The sequence below is a fragment of the Panthera tigris genome, chromosome C1, assembly GCF_018350195.1.
Source record: "Panthera tigris isolate Pti1 chromosome C1, P.tigris_Pti1_mat1.1, whole genome shotgun sequence".
NCBI lineage: Eukaryota > Metazoa > Chordata > Mammalia > Carnivora > Felidae > Panthera > Panthera tigris.
In genome coordinates, this window is record NC_056667.1 from 9,497,845 (window position 1) to 9,515,604 (window position 17,760).

Below are 17,760 nucleotides of genomic sequence, written 5' to 3' on the forward strand. Positions count from 1 at the left end.
CACCATGATGATGTCCACCACCTGTCCCGGCCACCATGATGATGCCCACCACCTGTCCCGGCCACCATGATGATGCCCACCACCTGTCCCGGCCACCATGATGATGCCCACCACCTGTCCCGGCCACCATGATGATGCCCACCACCTGTCCCGGCCACCATGATGATGTCCACCACCCGTCCCGGCCACCATGATGATGTCCACCACCTGTCCCGGCCACCATGATGATGTCACCGCCTGTCCCAGCCACCATGATGATGTCCACCACCCGTCCCATGGCCACCATCTCTACCCTGATGCCCACCACCTGTCCCGGCCACCATGGTGATGTCCCCGCCTGTCCCGTGTCCACCATGAAACCACCTCCACCATTTCTACCACTCTCATCACTGCCACCTCAGTAGCAAACACTATTTGCTAGTGTTTAGTTTAGTCTAGTTATTATCTATTAGTCTAGTTATTATCGATGATCTAGTTAAAGAGAACATTCTGGCAGGCTCCTCTGTGTGGGGAAGTCTAAGACTGGCCCCCTGAGTCTGGTACCTCCCGTACTTATAATGATCAATGTTCCACGTTGCCATGGAGTATTCAGGGACACCCACTGTGGCTCCCTCCCTGGACCTGTCCTTTGGAGTTCTCATTGCCCCAAGGAAATCTCTAACAGTGGGCCCACTGGCCAGGTGGGTACAGTGATGTGTTGAGTGTGTTGGGGGTAATGTGGGGCGTGCATGGGAAGTGGGCCGCTTCCAATTACACTGTTGAGATGACATTCGATAGGGAAGTCATATTTATTGCAACTCCTACTGTTTACCAGGAACTATGATGGGTGCACCATTATCAACTCACTTAATTCTCTTCCTCAACAGCCCTTTGGACCAGTGCTTCTCACAACGGCGGGTGATTTTGCCCCTCAGCAGGCATTTGGTGATATCTGGAGGTATCACCACCTTCTATCACCAGAACTCATTTCAGCCTGCAAAACTGAAACCTTGTCCCCATTAAACACTAATTCCCCATTCCCCTGACCCTAGTCCCTAGCACCCTCCATTCAGTTTCTGTCTCTATGAATTTAATTCCTGTACGGTGCCTCACATAAGTGGAAGTTAGAGTGATTTTGTCCTTTGTGACTGGCTTGTTTCACTTGGTGTAGTGTCCCCAGGGTTCATCCCTGTCACAACAGGTGTCAGAATGTCCTTCTTTTAAGGCTGATTGATATCCCATTGTAAGGACAAACCACATTTTGCTTGTCTATTCATCTATCGACGGACACTTGGGTTGTTTCTACCTTTTGGCTGTTGTGAATAATACCGCCATGGACTTGAATGCACAAATGTGAGGTATGTTTTAGATGCAGAGACCAGGGCTCAGAGAAGCTGTGTGGCTTTCCCAAAGTCACACAACTTGTCTGTGAGGGCCTGGACTTAAAGGCAGGCCTGGCCGTCACCAAAGCCCGTTCTCTCTCCGTCACACCATGGTGTCCTCAGGACCGTGTGGGCTCACGCACACAGTGGTCATTTCTGGAACTTCCCTGGGCCGCTATCGGGCGGACAATTTCATCCCAGTTGCGAAACTCGCCTTCGTGTCTCCCCATCTCCGCTCACCGGTGCCACCTTCCCTCTCTGTCTAGGCCCCATCCATCCTTCGCTCTCAGCATGTGAGACCTGCCTCTCTCTGGAGCTCCCCGGTGGCTGCTTACGACGGTCACCCCAGGACAGCTGCCCGCGACCTGCTGGCGTTGACGCCTCAACCGTCTGAAACCAACACGGCAATTCTGGTTTTCTTGGGAAGTCAGGAATCAGATTGGATTTTTTTGTTATATTTATGAATCTGCCAGCAGCTAGGTGGCCAAGGGTAGACCTGGGGTCCCCGAAACAGACACCTCCCCTTGCAGTTTTCAGTAGATCCCAGCACTGTGACAACTGGTGTCACTGGGGCCAGAGCTGTGCCGTGTTTGGAAGTGACTGCGGGGTCAGGGGTCGGCAGGGGCTGGGGTTGGGGGGGGTGTCATTAGAAACAACCTGTGCAGGCAGAGAGGCCCTCACCTTCACTGACCCTCTGCTTTCACAAGTGAGGAAGACCCACAGCGGCGCAGTTAAGTCCCTGCGGTAGACAGAAGAATGGCCCCAAAATGCCCGTGCCCTAATCCCCGGAGTCTGTGACTATGTTACCTCATACGCAAAAGGGACTTTGAAGATGTATGATTAAGGTCTTGAGATGGGGAGAAAATCCTGATCATCCAGGCGGGCCCAGTGTCGTCACCAGATTCCTTGTAAGACGGAGGCGGGAGGGCCGACCTCAGGGAGGAGATGTGACAGAGGTCACAGTGATGTGGCCCACGAGCCAAGAGTGTGGGGCAGCCTGTTAAAGCTGGGAAAGGCCAAAGAAGCACAGCCATCTCAGGCTGTAAGACCTGATGTGGTTTTTTTTTTTCATGTTTATTTACTGATTTTGAGAGGGATAGAGGGAGGGAGGGAGAGAGGAAGCTGGAGAAGGGCAGAGAGAGAGGGAGACAGAGAATCCCAAGCAGGCTCCACACTGTCAGCACAGAGCCCAACATGGGGCTTGAACTCCCAAACCGTGGGATCATGACTTGAGCCAAAACCAAGAGCCTGACACTTAACCGACAGAGCCCCTCAGGTGCCCCCATGAGACCTGTTTTGGACTTTAGACCTACAGAACTGTAAGATTATAGATCTGTGGTATCCTAAGACACTGATTTTGTGGTAGTCTGTTACAGGAAATGAACACAAAACCAACACAGCCCCCAAGATCATACAGTGAGTCAGTGGCAGAGCCCTGCCTGGGAGCCGACTCTGAGTCCTGAGCACCTGCAGCGACACCGCGTATTGGTGGTTCGGCGTGAGCCTCCAGAACTGGGTCCCTGGGGAGGCGACACGGGTGTTGATTTACAGCTGATAGTGATAACAGCTGGTGTTTATAATGGGCTTTCAGTGTATCAGGCACTGTGCTAAGCCCATTACAAGGGTTCTCTCTTTGACCCCCATGAGAGAGTCATGGATATTATTATTGCCCATATTTTATACATGAGAAAACGGAAGCCAAGAGAGGTGAAGTGATCTGCCCAGGCTCACCCAGCTAGTAAATACAGGAGCAGGGTTCAAATGGTGGGGGCTCTCGATGCAAAGCCTGAGTTCTCAGTCATGGTGCCACATCCCCATCTGGTGAGTGATGAGTGATATGAGACAAGAGCACCAGCCCGGAACTGGGGGGCCTTGACCTTTGTCTGCTATTCACCAGTTTGCTGTGTGGCTTTGGGCACATCACTTGTTCTCTCTGAGCCATGTTTTCCTAACCGAAAATAAAGAAAGATGCACCAGAAAACTCTATAATCTAAGCTTGTTGAGTTTTCTAGAATGTTCCCTCCAAGAGAGCAAAGTCACTGCCATGTCCTTCACTTGGCCCTGAATTTGTTTTCACAGATGTTTGGTCTGCTCTGGTTTCTGCTAAGACATTCAGGTCCTCTCTGGATTCAGGCCAGGTTCTGAATCTGGAAAGCTCACTGACTAAGTGGGGTTCTGAGCTCAAAACAGAGGCTCTGGACCCGAGAGGATGGGCTCGTAGAGAAGGTACCCTGGTTTCTGACATGAGATTTGAGAAGCTGTACAGTGACTGCTGACAAGGATCCTGGAGCCATACCTCCACTCTGGCTGGTGTCCTGGGCCAAGTTATATTAACCTGCCTGTGCCTTGGCTTTCTCATCTGTAAAACGGGGTGATGCCGGCTGGAAACATTCTCCCTGGAAGACACTAACAGACTCGGAGCTATGCCACCCACTGCCGTAGCCACTGGCCACATGTCGAGAAGTTGATACACGGCCAGTCTGCAGGAGATGTGCTGTAGGTGTGACATACACCCCAGATTTTGAAGCCTTAGTGTGAAACAAACAACGGGAAAATATCTCATGCATGACTTTTCTACTGATTCCAAGTTGAAAAAAAATAACATTCCGGATATGCTGGATTAAATAAAATATTAAAATTAACTTCACCTGCTCATTTGTGGCTCACTTTGTCTTTTCACCGGGTGAAGCTACCATAGGGTGCTTGGCTCAGTGCCGGGGACACGGTAAGACACAAAATAGGCCACGGGGGGGCAGCCTGCTCAGGGCAGGGGGCAGGGACAACCCCCAGTGAAATAAACAAGAGGCCGATTTGCACCTTGAGGGCTTATGTCCCCAACATGCAAACAGAGTGAGGCAATTTGCTTCGACGTCATAAAATCGTCCTAAAATCTGACGGCTGGACACCATTTTGGAGGCTATTCAACCCCAGCCCCTGGGGGTTTGCTGGTAATCCTTGGCCTGTGGACCTTGACCTCTGCCTTCATCATTACATGCCTTCTCCCTTCCAGCCTGTGTCCAAATTTCCCCTTTTCATGAGGGCATCATTCGTGTTCAGCCTTTAGGGCCCACCCTACTGACCTTATCCTGACTAGACACATCTGCAATGACCCTTGTATTAATCACGTTTCTGACATCTTAGGGCCTTGCTGCCTGGGGAGCGACGGCCCCTCCCAGGGTTCGCCAATTCCTAGAGACAGAAAATCAACAACCAGCTCAACAGCACACCTTTGGTATGCAAACTGACTGGTCCACACCCCCACCCACCTTTTCCTGTCAGACTCTTGTGGTCTGGAACTCCGTCCTGGGCCCTGGATGACGCCAGGGCCAGGGACCCGATGACTGGGGACCACCCCTAAAGCGCCCAGCCTGCCCCAATTCTTCAAACAAGCCAACCCCAAACCTGCCAGCCCGTCTACCCTGCCCCTTCCTCCTGCAAAAAACACACTAAAGATTCTTGCCTGCACCTTCCCGTTACCCCCTCTGCTCCTTGACCATCCCTGGTGCCTCCCAGGGCAGTCCTGCATGGCATCCACACTTCCTCTTTGTAGAGATCTGTGAGTGCTAAGCGTCCTCCTTCGTGACGGTCATTTCTGTGTCTGCAAGTCTTACCGGGCCTGATTAAAACAAATCCCAGCTACATTTAAAACAACCCTATCTCGGGGCACCTGGGTGGCTCCGTGGGTTAAGCGTCCGACTTCGGCTCAGGTCATGATCTCATGGTGTGTGAGTTCGAGCCCCGCGTCAGGCTCTGTGCCGACAGCTTGGAGCCTGCTTCCGACCCTATCTCCAAATAAAGTCATAGTCTGAGTTACTGAGGGTCAGGACTTGCACACCTGATTTTGGGGAAACATAATTTAGCCCACAGCATTCTCTTTCTCTTTCCATTCCTTGCGGAAGAATCTGCAAGAGCTCCTCAAGTCAGGGTCCCAGCAGGCGAGTATGGCCCACCCACATTGGGTTATTGGACGGGAATCTAACCGAGGGGCTGTTTACAAAGGTGTGGACTGGCCTCCGGAAGTCAGCAAGGGGCAGTGAGGTAGCCAGGGCTCTGCCAGGGGGACGGGGCGGCCTTACCTGAAAGGATAAAGGGATAACCTGGCGAGGCAGGAGAGCTGCGGCTAACGCAGGTGTGTGCACCTGTCACGTGCTGTATTAAAAATAAAGGTAAGGTGGGGGAGGGGGAACATAATACTTCCCCACTGCACCAACATGGAAAAGCACACAGAGGAAAACGAATAAATTAAAAACTCTATGACATTCTGGAAAAGGCCAGATGATAGAGACAGTAAAAAAAAAAAATAAAAAAAAATAAAAAAAAAAAATTAGTGTTTCCCAGACAGGGGTTCCGGAGGGAGGGGAGAGGAATAAATCCATGCAGCACAGGACGTTTTTAGGACAGTGAAATTCCCTGTGTGATACCACGATGGCGGGTATATGACATTATCCATTTGTCCAAACCCATAGGATGTACGTCACAAAGAGTGAACCTGGTGTAAGCTGTGGACTTTAGTTAATAATAATGTAATAGTATCATCAGTTCCTCTATTGTGACAAACGGACCAGACTAATGCAAGGTGTCAGTAATAGGGAACTGAGCAGGAGGGGGTTTATGGGAACTCTCTGTATCATCTGCTTTATTTTCCATAAACCTGTAACTGCTCTAAAAAAGTCTATTGATTATTTCTTAAAATAAAATAAAACAACTCTTTCACCCAGAGAAAAAACACCAGTGGCACTTGGCTGCCTCCCTTTTCCACTCATTTTCCCGTGGGACCCGGTTCTTTCTCCCGGCTTCCCCGGGGTCTCTCCACAAGCTTCCCCAGCCTCCCCGCCCCTGCACTGACTGGGCAGTCCTTTCTCTCCACACCACCCCCTCCCTCTGCTCCCGTCCCCACCAACGAACATTAGAGCTGAGGCTTTTCCATCATCCAGCAGTTTCTGTGACCTGGAACGTCCGCCCTCTCTCCTACGTCCCATCAAGGGGGTACAGAGCGTTGGCTGCTGGTCGCTGTTCTGTGGTTCTGTCTAGGGGGCTGAAGACCTAGAAACCATTGTCTTGTCATTTTACTGGGTTGACAATGGCCCTTCTCTTTCGCAAATGCTCCCCAATTTTCTTCTAAAGCTTTTTCATGTCAGTATTTCCCTGATGACCCGGGGGGGAGGGTGGGAGGACAGACGAAGAAACCAAAGCCCAGAAGAGTTAGCGACCTGCCCAAGTCAAGGGGGTGGCATTGGGGGCAGGGTGTCCTGACCTCGGCTCTAAGCTCCCAGCCCCTCAGCGTGACCGTGGGCAACTTTCATTTCTTTTTTTCAACGTTTTTTTTTTTTTTTTAATTTATTTTTGGGACAGAGAGAGACAGAGCATGAACGGGGGAGGGGCAGAGAGAGAGGGAGACACAGAATCGGAAACAGGCTCCAGGCTCCGAGCCATCAGCCCAGAGCCTGACGCGGGGCTCGAACTCACGGACCGCGAGATCGTGACCTGGCTGAAGTCGGACGCTCAACCGACTGCGCCACCCAGGCGCCCCGGGCAACTTTCATTTCTGATGCAGACAATCATTTGTGGTGGTTGTGTTTAAAAACAGATATTGTCTCGTTGGCATCTTGTGAAAAAGCAAGGCTATCCTGATAACTTTGGGGGGGGGGTCTTTTTTAAAATTTTTATTTGTTTATTTTGGGGAGAGAGAGCACAAGTGGGGGGGGGGGGAGCAGAGAGAGAGAGAGAGCCAGAGACAGAGAATCCCAAGCACGCTTTGCACTGTCAGTGCAGAGCCCGACATGGGGTTCGAACTCATAAACCGTGAGATCATGACCTGAGCCGAAGTCAAGAGTCAGACACTTAACCGACCGCAGCACCCAAGCGCCCCTAACTTTGGGGGGTCTTTTCTTGATATCGAGAGGGAGAAGAGGGGAAAACACTCTTGTACCTCCTTATTTAAAAGACAGCTGCTGGCGGGTAGGACCTGTGGCAAGGGAACCCACCCCAGAGATTCTTGCTAGGAGCTGGGGTCCCTTTGGACCCCTCATCCTGTGACCTGGAGGAGGCTGACTCAGGAGGGAACAGAATCAGCCAGAATCAGAGCAGGAAGGAGGCCTCACTGCCATCTAGCCCGGGGGGCCAAAGACTGGAAGTCAGTAGGAGGAGCACAGCCACCAGCTTGTTTGGGGAGTTCCAGCGGGTGCTCTAGATTATCTTTCATGCGCGTGTTCTCTGGTTCTGCTCCCGCCCCACCTTCTCCAGTGACTCCCACCTGCTACCCCGAGGGGCCTCTGAGGCGATCTAGGGTCCCACTGACAGCTACAGATGCAGCCAGGACCGGGACCCTAATTCCTGTCTCTTTGGTTTGGGTTCACCTCTAAGGATCTTCTTCCCTTTAATCCCGAGGGGTCCGATGCTCCCTCAAGGTCCTGACCCTTGCCCTTGGCATTTATGCCACGACCAGCCCAGAGGATGGGGGTCATGGGGCACCAGGGGCTCTTTGATCAGCAGCCTCTGAAGCGGACAGGCCAGGCTGAGAGCCACCGGGAGGATGTGCCGTAAAAACACAGTGCCCACCTGCGTGGGTCACCACACACTTGGGATTTGACCAGCCATGCCGAAACCCAGTGGGATTTGTAAGGCTGTGTGCATATCTGGTCTGTGCATCAGCATTTCTATGATCTGCAGAAAGAGAAAAAAAAATAGCTCCTATGTGTGGTGGTGAAGGAAATTGCACTTTGAGCTTCTTCATATGATGTCACTCGAGGTCAAAGGGCAGATGCCATCACCTGTATTTGACCGAGGGGACACTGGGACCCAGGAGCATCAGGGGATTTATCTGCCATCAGACAGTTAACTGGAAGCACGGCCACGGTCACAGATGCCTCACGGTGGCTGCCTAGCCCCCCACGCCCTGGCAGCCCCTGGGTACAATGTCACCGCGGCTGTACCCTCAGCCGACTGGACTGAGAGGGACAGCTCCCAAACGGAGCCAGACACAGCCTCCTACAGGGACCTGGAAATCGGGACCAACAGAGCACAGTCTCTCCCGCCCCCCGCTGGCCTCTTGAATGGAGCAGTCTGCTTTTGCCACGTGGGTGAGGAAGTAGAGAGAGGCTGTCAGCACGTGGAGGGGAGAATAAGGAAGTGTGGGAGGCAGAGATGAGTGGGACAGAGGCCCTGTGCTCCCTGTGGCCTCCCAGGTCTCAGCCACAGCACTTCCTGGGGCCCGACGGCCTGGGACCCAGGCTTGCCGGTGACACCCCACATCCTCACCAGAACCCCTTCTGTTTGCTCCAGATGGAATCGGCTTCCGGTTCAGCTGAGATCAATGGCCTTGGTGACACAAACTCTGTCCACCGGCCGCTCACCTGCACCTTGCACAGCAGAGAATACCAGGGCACTAGTCGCCCCAGGACCCCCAGATGGCCGCCCCTTCATCCTGCCAGCGGTGCCCCAGCAGAGAGGCGGGCACAGCTGCACCCCCCTCCTCCTTCACAGTGGAGAGCCCGAAGCTCAGGGGCCGATGGGGTCTGACCGGGATCACACAGATCTGGTACAGGAACCCGCAGAACCTCCCTTCCAGGCCTCTGCCTTTGCTGAAAGATGTTCTGGATATCCTTTGCTGACCACAGTCGGAGAGGGCTATGTGCTGAGGACAGAAGCCAAGGCCAGTGATCTCTGTGACAGAGGCCTTGGGCACGTCTGCTCGCATATGCCCACAGCCCCACCGAGCCCCTTCTACGCTGGGCGTGGCCCCAGGTGCTGGGGACACAGCAGCGAGCATGCTGTTCTCTGGGAGCTCGTGTGTCTACAGGGACACGAGATATCTCGTGGACAAGGTAGCGTGGACCTCGTGGGTGCTCTGACATAAACGCAACAGAGCTGGGCTGGGGGTGGTGCGGGACTACCTAGGCAGGGGGGACAGGGGAGGTCTCGGAGGCGGGGGCGTCCGACTGGGGACCTGAAGGTGAGGGAGGTACAGCCATCTGAGGAGGAAATGTCCTAGCGGGAGAGACAGCAGTAAGTTCAGGGTCCTGGTTGGACAGTGACACTTGGCGTGTTCCAGGGACAGCTGGGGGTCGGTGTGGCTGGGGTGGGGTGGGCAGGGACGGGGGAGCGGGTGGGGATAGGTCTTCTGGGGCATGGGAGGGAGCTGGCTTGTTCTAAGCGCAGGGGAAGCCATCGTCCAAACATGCCATATCCTGTACTAGCCTCTGGGGGTTCAAGGAGGAAAAAGACGTATCTCGTGTCCTCCGAACAGGCCACTCCTGTGACCTGGCAGTCTCAAGCAGTGGTCACAGAGACAGTACAGGATCCAATGAGGTCACACAGGAAAGGCTCCCAACCCAGCCTCGGGGGCCAGAGAGCTGGAGGCTGCGAGGCTAAGTAGGAACCAGAGACATAAAGAAGTAAAGGCGGGGATGGGGAGGGAGGGCAGGAGGGTAGGATCGGGACCTGTGACGGCTGCGGCAGAGCCCTGAGGGCAGGAGCCCAGGACAGCTTCCCAGGACCTGGGTCATGCACCCTGCGGTGGGCCTGTAACGCCCACGTTCAGGACAAATGTGCTATTCTGCAAATTGTGTCCCTTCCGGGTCCTCACGACAACTCACATAGGTCCGTGGAGGTCCTGCTGTGCTATCACTGACACAGCCAGCCCGAAGGTGACGAGGCCTGCCAAGCCCTCCCTTCCACACCACATCCAATACCACGAGACTCTGGGATAGCGGAAACTGGACGGGCCACTGGCTGGAAGGCTCACTCTTTGGGTATGTGAGTCAGCTGGCAGCCAGCTAACAGCGATCGGGGCCTCTCCGAAAAAAATCCCCAACTGTGTCCCCCAGGGCTGCCCTAGTTGGACAGGAAGGTAGGTCCACCGTCCTACGTTGCCCAGCGATGAGGCTGCCCTTTGAGTTAACTGACAGAACGGCACAACCAATGTGACATTTCCAGAGAGATCCAGTGTTTGGGACGAAGCAGCAGGCCTCGGCCGGGCTCTCCTGAGAGCCAACAAGACAGGGCGAGGTGGCCTTGTGTCACGTTTTCGGCTCACTCTCCACCGGGACTGCAGACCCCGGTGCCCGTGAAAGCTGACGCTCGGCCCCGGATGCCGGTGGTGATGGGAGAGGTGTCACCCCGTGACTCTACTCTAATTAAGAGACGAGTTAAGAATACACCCGCTGGTCACAGGACGTGCACAGACCCATCAAAGGCACGAGGGAGACCACCTGCCAAAGGGAAGAAGATCTCAGTCAACCTCCGCCAGGAACGTGGTTCTCAGGTGTATAAACATACCCAAAACATCCTCTTGAATGGTCAGATTAAAGAAAGAAGATGTCCCTGTTTTGTCTACTGGGAAACAGGTTTAAAAATAATAACACATCACGCTGGGAAAGATGTGGCAAGACAGGTCTTCCCCTGTCTGCCAATGGTGCCACCTCCCTAGGGTGCCATTAGGCAAAAAACGTATCCAGACCAAAAACGTATGGTTTAACCAAAAAACGTATGGTTAAAACAACCACAGACTTTCACCCTGCATTTCCGCTTCAAAGAATTTGCACCAAAGAAATGAAATACAAGAAGCATCCACAAGCTTTACATGTGTGGGATGTTTAGATCAGCACTGTTTATATACCAAAAAAAAAAAAAGGATAAAAAGAAATAAATCACATTTCTAACAACAGGAGACAGGTTCAACGAATAGAGCCATAAAATGACGTATTCCGTGGCCATTAAAGGTTACATTTTCAGGGCACCTGGGTGGTTCAGTCAGTTAAACGTCCGACTCTTGGTTTTGGCTCAGGTCATGATCACACGGTTTGTGAGTTCAAGCCCCGCATCGGGCTCTGTGCTGACAGGGCAGGGCCTGCTTGGGATCCTCTCTCTCTGCCCCTCCCCAGCTTGTGTGCGCTTTCTCTCTCTCTCTCTCTGTCTCTTTCTCTCTCAAAATAAATAAACTTAAAAAAAAAGTTACATCTTCTAAATCTTTTTTTTTTTCATGTTTATTTAGTTTTGAGAGGCAGAACGTGAGCAGGGGAGGGGCAGAGAGAGAGGATCTGAAGCGGGTAGGCTCTGAGCTGTCAGCACAGAGCCGGATGCAGGGCTTGAACTCACGAACCGTGAGATCATGACCTGAGCTGAATTCAGACGCTTAACCGAGCCACCCACGTGCCCCAGGTTACATTGTCAAAGTACTGTAATGACAGGAAACTCTCACAACCCAATAAGAGGAAAAAAAACATCAGTAATAAGATCTATAATACCACAGCAATTTGTTTAAAACTATGTATGTGCATAAGAATACGACTGGAATAAAATACAGCAAAACTTTAGTAGTGGTGGGATTTCGGGTGGTTTCTATTTCCTTCACGATACTCATCTATATTCCCCATGTATACAAGGAGGCTGTTATATTATAATTGGGAAAATAAAACTGCTTTTATTTCTAAAGAAAAAGAAATAGAGTCACCTTGGAGTCACCTGCAGCCCCGAATTACCTCCAGCAAAGCGTCAGTTTTCGTCCCTTTGGCTGAAACACTGTTTACTTTGTCAGTATGACAAGACGTCCCCACTCGTCTGACCAAGCCAGGCCCTCATTATGTCTGACATGAGAAAAGGAAGTAGGTTACCGGCAAGTGGGGGCAGCTCCCCCAGCGAGCAGTGAGTCGGGGCTGGAAGGAGGGGTTAGTCCTGTCACTCGTCCAGGACCTTGCCTGTCACAACACCCCTTCCTAGAGAGGGCTCAGGGACCCCCAGGAGCTGAGCCCCCCAAACGCTTGGATACTCCAGGCACTATAGTGGACCTTCTCTAGGAGGCTGCCCATGCAGGGGACCAGGGTTACAGACCCAAAGCATGACCTGTGGCCCCCCTGTCCCCCTTCCCACCCCCAGCCCTTCCCTACCTATAGCTGCCTGTGTCAAGGCCTTGGGGTACAAGATAAGCTCAGATCTCTCTGCTGGGACCGGGGGCTGTGACCTGCCGGCCACGTGCACCGTGGTTAGAGACGGTGAAAGAAGGTGTCTAGGCAATTTGGCCTCCACCTGGGACCCGCATGTGCCTTTGATGCACTCTGGGGTGTGGTGAGGGTTGTGGACAGTCCGCGGGCTCCATGCACCTCCGAAGTGGAGCACAGACACAGCCCCTTGCCTGTCCCTAGGGTTTCTCAAACCCAGCAGCCTTTCCTCCCTGTGGCTCCCAGAGCTAGGCTGGGGACAGGTGAGGCGTCCTGGGAGCCCCAAGTCCTGAGTGCTCTGCCCCCACCCTACTGCACAGAGACCACAGCCCCCTAGATTCCAGCAGAGGACTCTCTAGAGGGACCTGGCCTCCCCTCACCTCAACTTCCTGATCCTTAATGAGGACAAGATTCCCCTTCCTTGAAACCATCAAATTTTAGAGTTGGAAGGAGCCTTAAAGTCCTCCTATCCACTCGTTTGTTCACAAAAGAAAAATCTGAGATACTGGCACATAGCTAATGAGCTGCTTACTGACCCAAGACAAGACCTTGCGTTTCTAGAGATGCAGAGGCCCTCCAGGGCTCCTCCTACCTGCAGGGGCCTCCGTGTATACTGAAAGCCCCAGGGCAGGGGGTTAAAACTGCAGACCTTGGGCCCCTACCTGCAGCGGCCTACTCAGTAGGCCTGGGGGCCCAAGAATCTCCTTTTCCACCAAGCTCCCTCGTGTCTTCATTCCCAATCCATCTCACTGGGTTGCTAAAGAGACCAGGTGCTGGGCCAGCACGAAGCTTTAAAGCTCAAGGGTGTTACCTTGCTGCTCCCCTCTTTCCAGACCCTCCCACCCTCTCCCTCTCTACCCCGCGGCTCGCCTGAGTGGTTGCCGAGGACTCTTGCTTCCAGGTCTGGAGTCCTTTCTACCTAAAGAGGGATGGTCACTGTCCCCTTGGCAACACACTGTCCCAACCTGCCCGAGACCCACTGTCTCACCAGACCAGGTGTGGGATCTGGGGCTGGAAGGTCCGCCAGCTGTCACCCAGGGCAATTGGAGACTGGGGGGGGGGGGGGAGGGGGGTTTGGGGATATTCTTGCCCTCCTCCCTGATCTCTGCCCACCAGAAAGAATGAGCTGTAGGGTCAGGCACTCCTGAGTACAAACCCATCTCAGCCACTAACCACATGACCACAAACCGCCTCTTTGCATCTTGTTGGGTAAACTGTGGGCAAAGGCACCTGCCGGGCCCAGTTGTATTAAAGGGGGTGGGACTCGTAAACTACAAAGTGACGCACACCGCAAGGTCAGGCCAGTTATGTCGAGCCAGGGTGGCTCAGTTATGCTGAATTTCAGAAAACAACAAATACCTTTGTGTGTAAGTATATCCCAGAGGCTGCGTGAGGCATACTTATACTAAAATATTATGCATTATTTACCTGAAGTTCAGAGTTAATTAGGCATCCTGGGGGAGGTGTCCCTTGGTTGTTTGTTTAGGTTTGTCAGCTTTGTTTGTTTTGTTGCTAAGTTGGCTGACGGGCATTCCAGCAGGCATTCTGTCTCCTCTTCCTTCAGACCCAGCCCCAGCCCGGCAGTCCCTCCTAAGGTCCCAGCCCCACCCCTGACTAAGCCCCAAAGGAGCCTGGATGGAGGGGACCCGTCATCCCCAACACGTCCCTTCCTCCCGGCTGTGGTGTGGTCTGTGAGGGAAGCTCTCCCATCAGCACAGCGGCCGCACGAGAGGTTCAGGTTCGCCTGGTGGATGAATGTATTTTTGTAAATGTCTGAGCCTGTCAAGGTCACTTGCTCTGCTCCTTTCTGCTTCTCTGGGGGAGGGGACAGGGAGGCGAGGAAAAGGCAATGAGGACAGGATCCCTTTGCTCCTGCCTTTGAATCCCCTCCCCCTGGGGGAGGCAGGGCACTTGTCTAGAAAACCCTGCAGCTCGGACTGACTCCACGAAGCCCGATTTTCCTCGGCAGGAAGTGGGTGGCCACATCGTGGCAGGGGGCTGGAAGCCTTGAGGTCCCCGTGTGCCCCCCAGCTGTTGTTAATTCTCTGTGCCCTCACCTCTCCGGGCCTTCCTGTTAAAACAGGATAATAACAACAGCATTAACACTTCCACAGGATTGCTGGGTGCCAGGCACTGTTCTTAGTGTTTCATAAACCAAACCTCTTTAATCCTCCCAATAACCCCAGGAGGTGGGTGCTAGGCATCATCTCCACTTCACAGAGGAGGAAACCAAGGTCACCCAACTAGCAAGAAGTCGAGGCAGGATTTGGGCCCAGTCTGGTTCCTCAGCCACGCTGCCCTGAGCCTCTGCGAAGACGCAAGGCGGGAGGAGGAGGGACGGGGCGGCTGGCTTCCAGAGAGCACCCTCGCTGTGCTAAGCACCGCTGCGCCCTCGCCAGAACCGACCTTCTTCAAACCTCACCGCAAATGACGCGGGGGACACTCTTACTGCATTCTGAAGGCAGAGGCAAGGGAAACTGAGGCTCAGAGAGAAACGTGAGTCAAAATCGGAACTCAGCTCTCTTGCGTCGAGGCCCCGGGCTAGTTCCCTCGCCACGCACCCCGCTGTGGTTCGCGGTTCTCGGGACGCCGCTCTGGCCACGCTCACGGCAGCCCCCATGGAGACCACGCGCTCCCTCCTCGCTGCCTCTGTCCTCTCCCCGCTGAACCAGACCGACCGTCAACCAGGGCCCGGACTCTGCTCCTTGCGCTGAACCTGTCCATCCTTTCCCCCGGCCACACATCCCCATCTGGTGTCCCTTTTCTTCCCTCTATCACAGACCCTGGGAGGAATAGCACCTTGCAGTCTCATTGCTCTCTACTTTCGCCCACATTATCTGGTTTTGATCCGGACGACCACGCGGTCAGATGGGCCACTCTGCATTATCCGTGTCCCAATTTCACATGGGAGGAAGACAGGGCTCAAAAAAGTTAAGGGACCTGGCCAGACTCACCCGGTTTTTTACACCGGGACTCAAACCTGTGTCTTCTGACTCTACAATCCAGGGTTCTGTAGACACCTCGGGGGTCAATCAAAGCTCTTCCTTCCTTCCTTCCTTCCTTCCTTCCTTTCTTTCTTTCAATGTTTACTTATTTTTTGAGAGACACAGAGAATGAGAGCATGAGCAGGGGAAGGGAGGAGAGAGAGAGGGAGACACAGAATCTGAAGCAGGCTCCAGGCTCCGAGCTGTCAGCACAGAGCCCGACGCGAGGCTCAAACCCACGAACTGCGAGATCATGACCTGAGCCGAAGTCGAACACTCAACCGACTGAGCCACCCAGGTGGCCCTCAAGCAAAGCCCTTTAGACATGAGGAGTCTGAAACCCAGACAGGGTACGTGCCCTGTGCGAGGTCACAGCCATCCGTGGCAGAAGTGAGACTGAAATCTAGAGCCTCCAAATCTATAACACCTTGCCCTCATGCAAGTGGAACCAATTATGCCAACTCAACTACTGACAGGGCTTAGGGAGGCCAACTCCACCCAAAAGCAAAGGCAGGAGCGGTGAGAACCAGGGCGTACCGCCATCCCACAATGACGTTTTTATCTGGACATTCCTGTCTCCCGGAGGTGGGGAGGTGGGGAGAACCAGGCAGCTGAGTGAAGGCAGGTCAGATCTGCTTAGGACTTGCTCACGTGGCCGAGCCGGCCTGGGCTGAAAATGCCAGCTCAGGGGCCTGCGTCTGCTGGGGAGTGATTGCCCCCGACGCCTGGGGGCCGTGCTTAGGAAAGTCTGGAGTGAATAAGGGATCACAGGAATTCAGGGCATAGATGAGCAACGACCTTGAAATCGCAAGAAATGGAAAAAAGATACAGCAAAGCGAAACCCGCATCTATGTCACCTATTCTAACGTGTGACTTACAGCTCTGGGTCCCACTGTGCCAAAGCCTTGGGGGCAAGGTGGGAGGCTTCGCAAGGTCACTGCTAGGACTGATGCTTACATGCTCGCCAGTGGAAAACTGGAATCCACTGAGGGTAGGGACATTCTGCCTGCTCCCCATCCTGGGGCTCATCTCTGTGGATGCCGGGGTCCCCTCTTCTCAGTTCTGCCTCGCTTCCTTCCGCTGGCCTTAGCAGGGCCCCTTAACTTCTGTGCCCGCTGTGTCCCCATCTGCCAGAGAGGTCCTTATGTCCATGTCGCCACCGGAAAAGCACGCCAGGAAAGGAAAGGGGGCACCGGCCTGCAAGGTTTTTGTTCCGCTATTTCACATCTGGGCTGCAAAGCCCCAGAACTGCAAATCTTTACTGCATCACTGGCTGTTAGCAGGCTGCCATCACTCCTCACCAGAAAGACCTCTCATCCCTCTCAGACACCAGAGCTGAGAAACAGACCTGCTCAGGCTCTGGAGGCTGCCGGAGAGCCCTCAGAACTGGCTGGATCCTTCCACGTTCAGCGTAGCGAGGACGGCACTCAGCTCTTTCCCACACGGAGGGCGTCTCGCCCTTAGGAGGGGCCCCTAAATAATCTGTACCCACCAGGACTAGGACCCAAAGCCCGATGAGTCCATCTCGGACGTGGGTAACAGAGGGATGGTAGGTCCCTAACTTTGGAAAGTGAGTTGTTGGAGAAACAGGTGTAGAAGCATGGCATCCGGGCCCAGAAACCCCAGAGAGTCCAGATGCGAGCCGGCCCACCCGCTGTCCCCGGCAGACCTCCGGGCAACGTTCAGGCTGGGAACCTGCCGGCGCGACACTCCCGGGGCAGTTGCTCTGAAGCACCCAGTCCCCCCCTCGTCCAGGCCGGACCCGAGGCCGCCTGCTCCCTCCCCGTCACCCCCAGCCCAGGGGACGGTCCCGCCTGCAGGCTCACCTTTGGGCAGCTTGGACGCGTTCTCCTGGATCCAGGAGAAGAGGTGGGCGAAGTCGCAGTCGCAGAGCCAGGGGTTGCCGTCCAGACGCAGGGTGCGCAGCGCGGGCAGCGCCGCCAGGGTGGCCACGTTGAGGCTGCGCAGGTTGTTGTCGTTGAGCTCCAGCACCTGCAGCGACTCCAGCGTCTCGAAGGCGGCCTCGTGCACGCCCGTCAGGTTGTTGTTGGCCAGGCTCAGCTTGACCAGCCTCCCGGCCGAGCGGAAGGCGCCGGCGCCCAGCTGGGTCAGGTTGTTGTAGCTGAGGTCGAGGAAGGCCAGCTTGGCCGAGCCGCTGAACGTGCCCTCCTCCAGCGAGCGCAGCGAGTTGTTCCTGAAGTCCAGGTAGACCAGGTCGCCATAGAAAATGAAGAAGTCCTCGGGGATGTGCTGGATGCGGTTGCCGGCCACCAGCAGCTTGCGCACGTCCAGGGGGAAAGGGTCCGGCACGCTGGGCAGCCCGCGGTCGCGGCAGTCCACGGTGTGCGGGTCGGTGCAGGCGCAGCCCGCGGGGCACGCGTGCCCGGGCCGGAGCAGTAGCAGCAGGAGGAGGCTGCGGACGCCGAGCGCGGCGGCGGCGGGGGCGCCGGAGGGGGCGCGGGGGACGGCGCGGGGGCGCAT

The 17,760-nt window shown here is 54.5% G+C and overlaps 1 protein-coding gene across 1 annotated transcript in view; it reads right to left on the reverse strand.

Moving 5' to 3' along the window:
- Positions 1 to 17,760, reverse strand: part of LRRC38 (leucine rich repeat containing 38) — a 35,857-nt gene extending 18,097 nt beyond the window's left edge. Inside the window, exon 1 of the mRNA XM_007083792.2 lies at positions 17,106 to 17,760. Within this exon, the coding sequence (XP_007083854.2) occupies positions 17,106 to 17,760 (655 nt within the window). The remainder of the gene's footprint in view (positions 1 to 17,105) is intronic.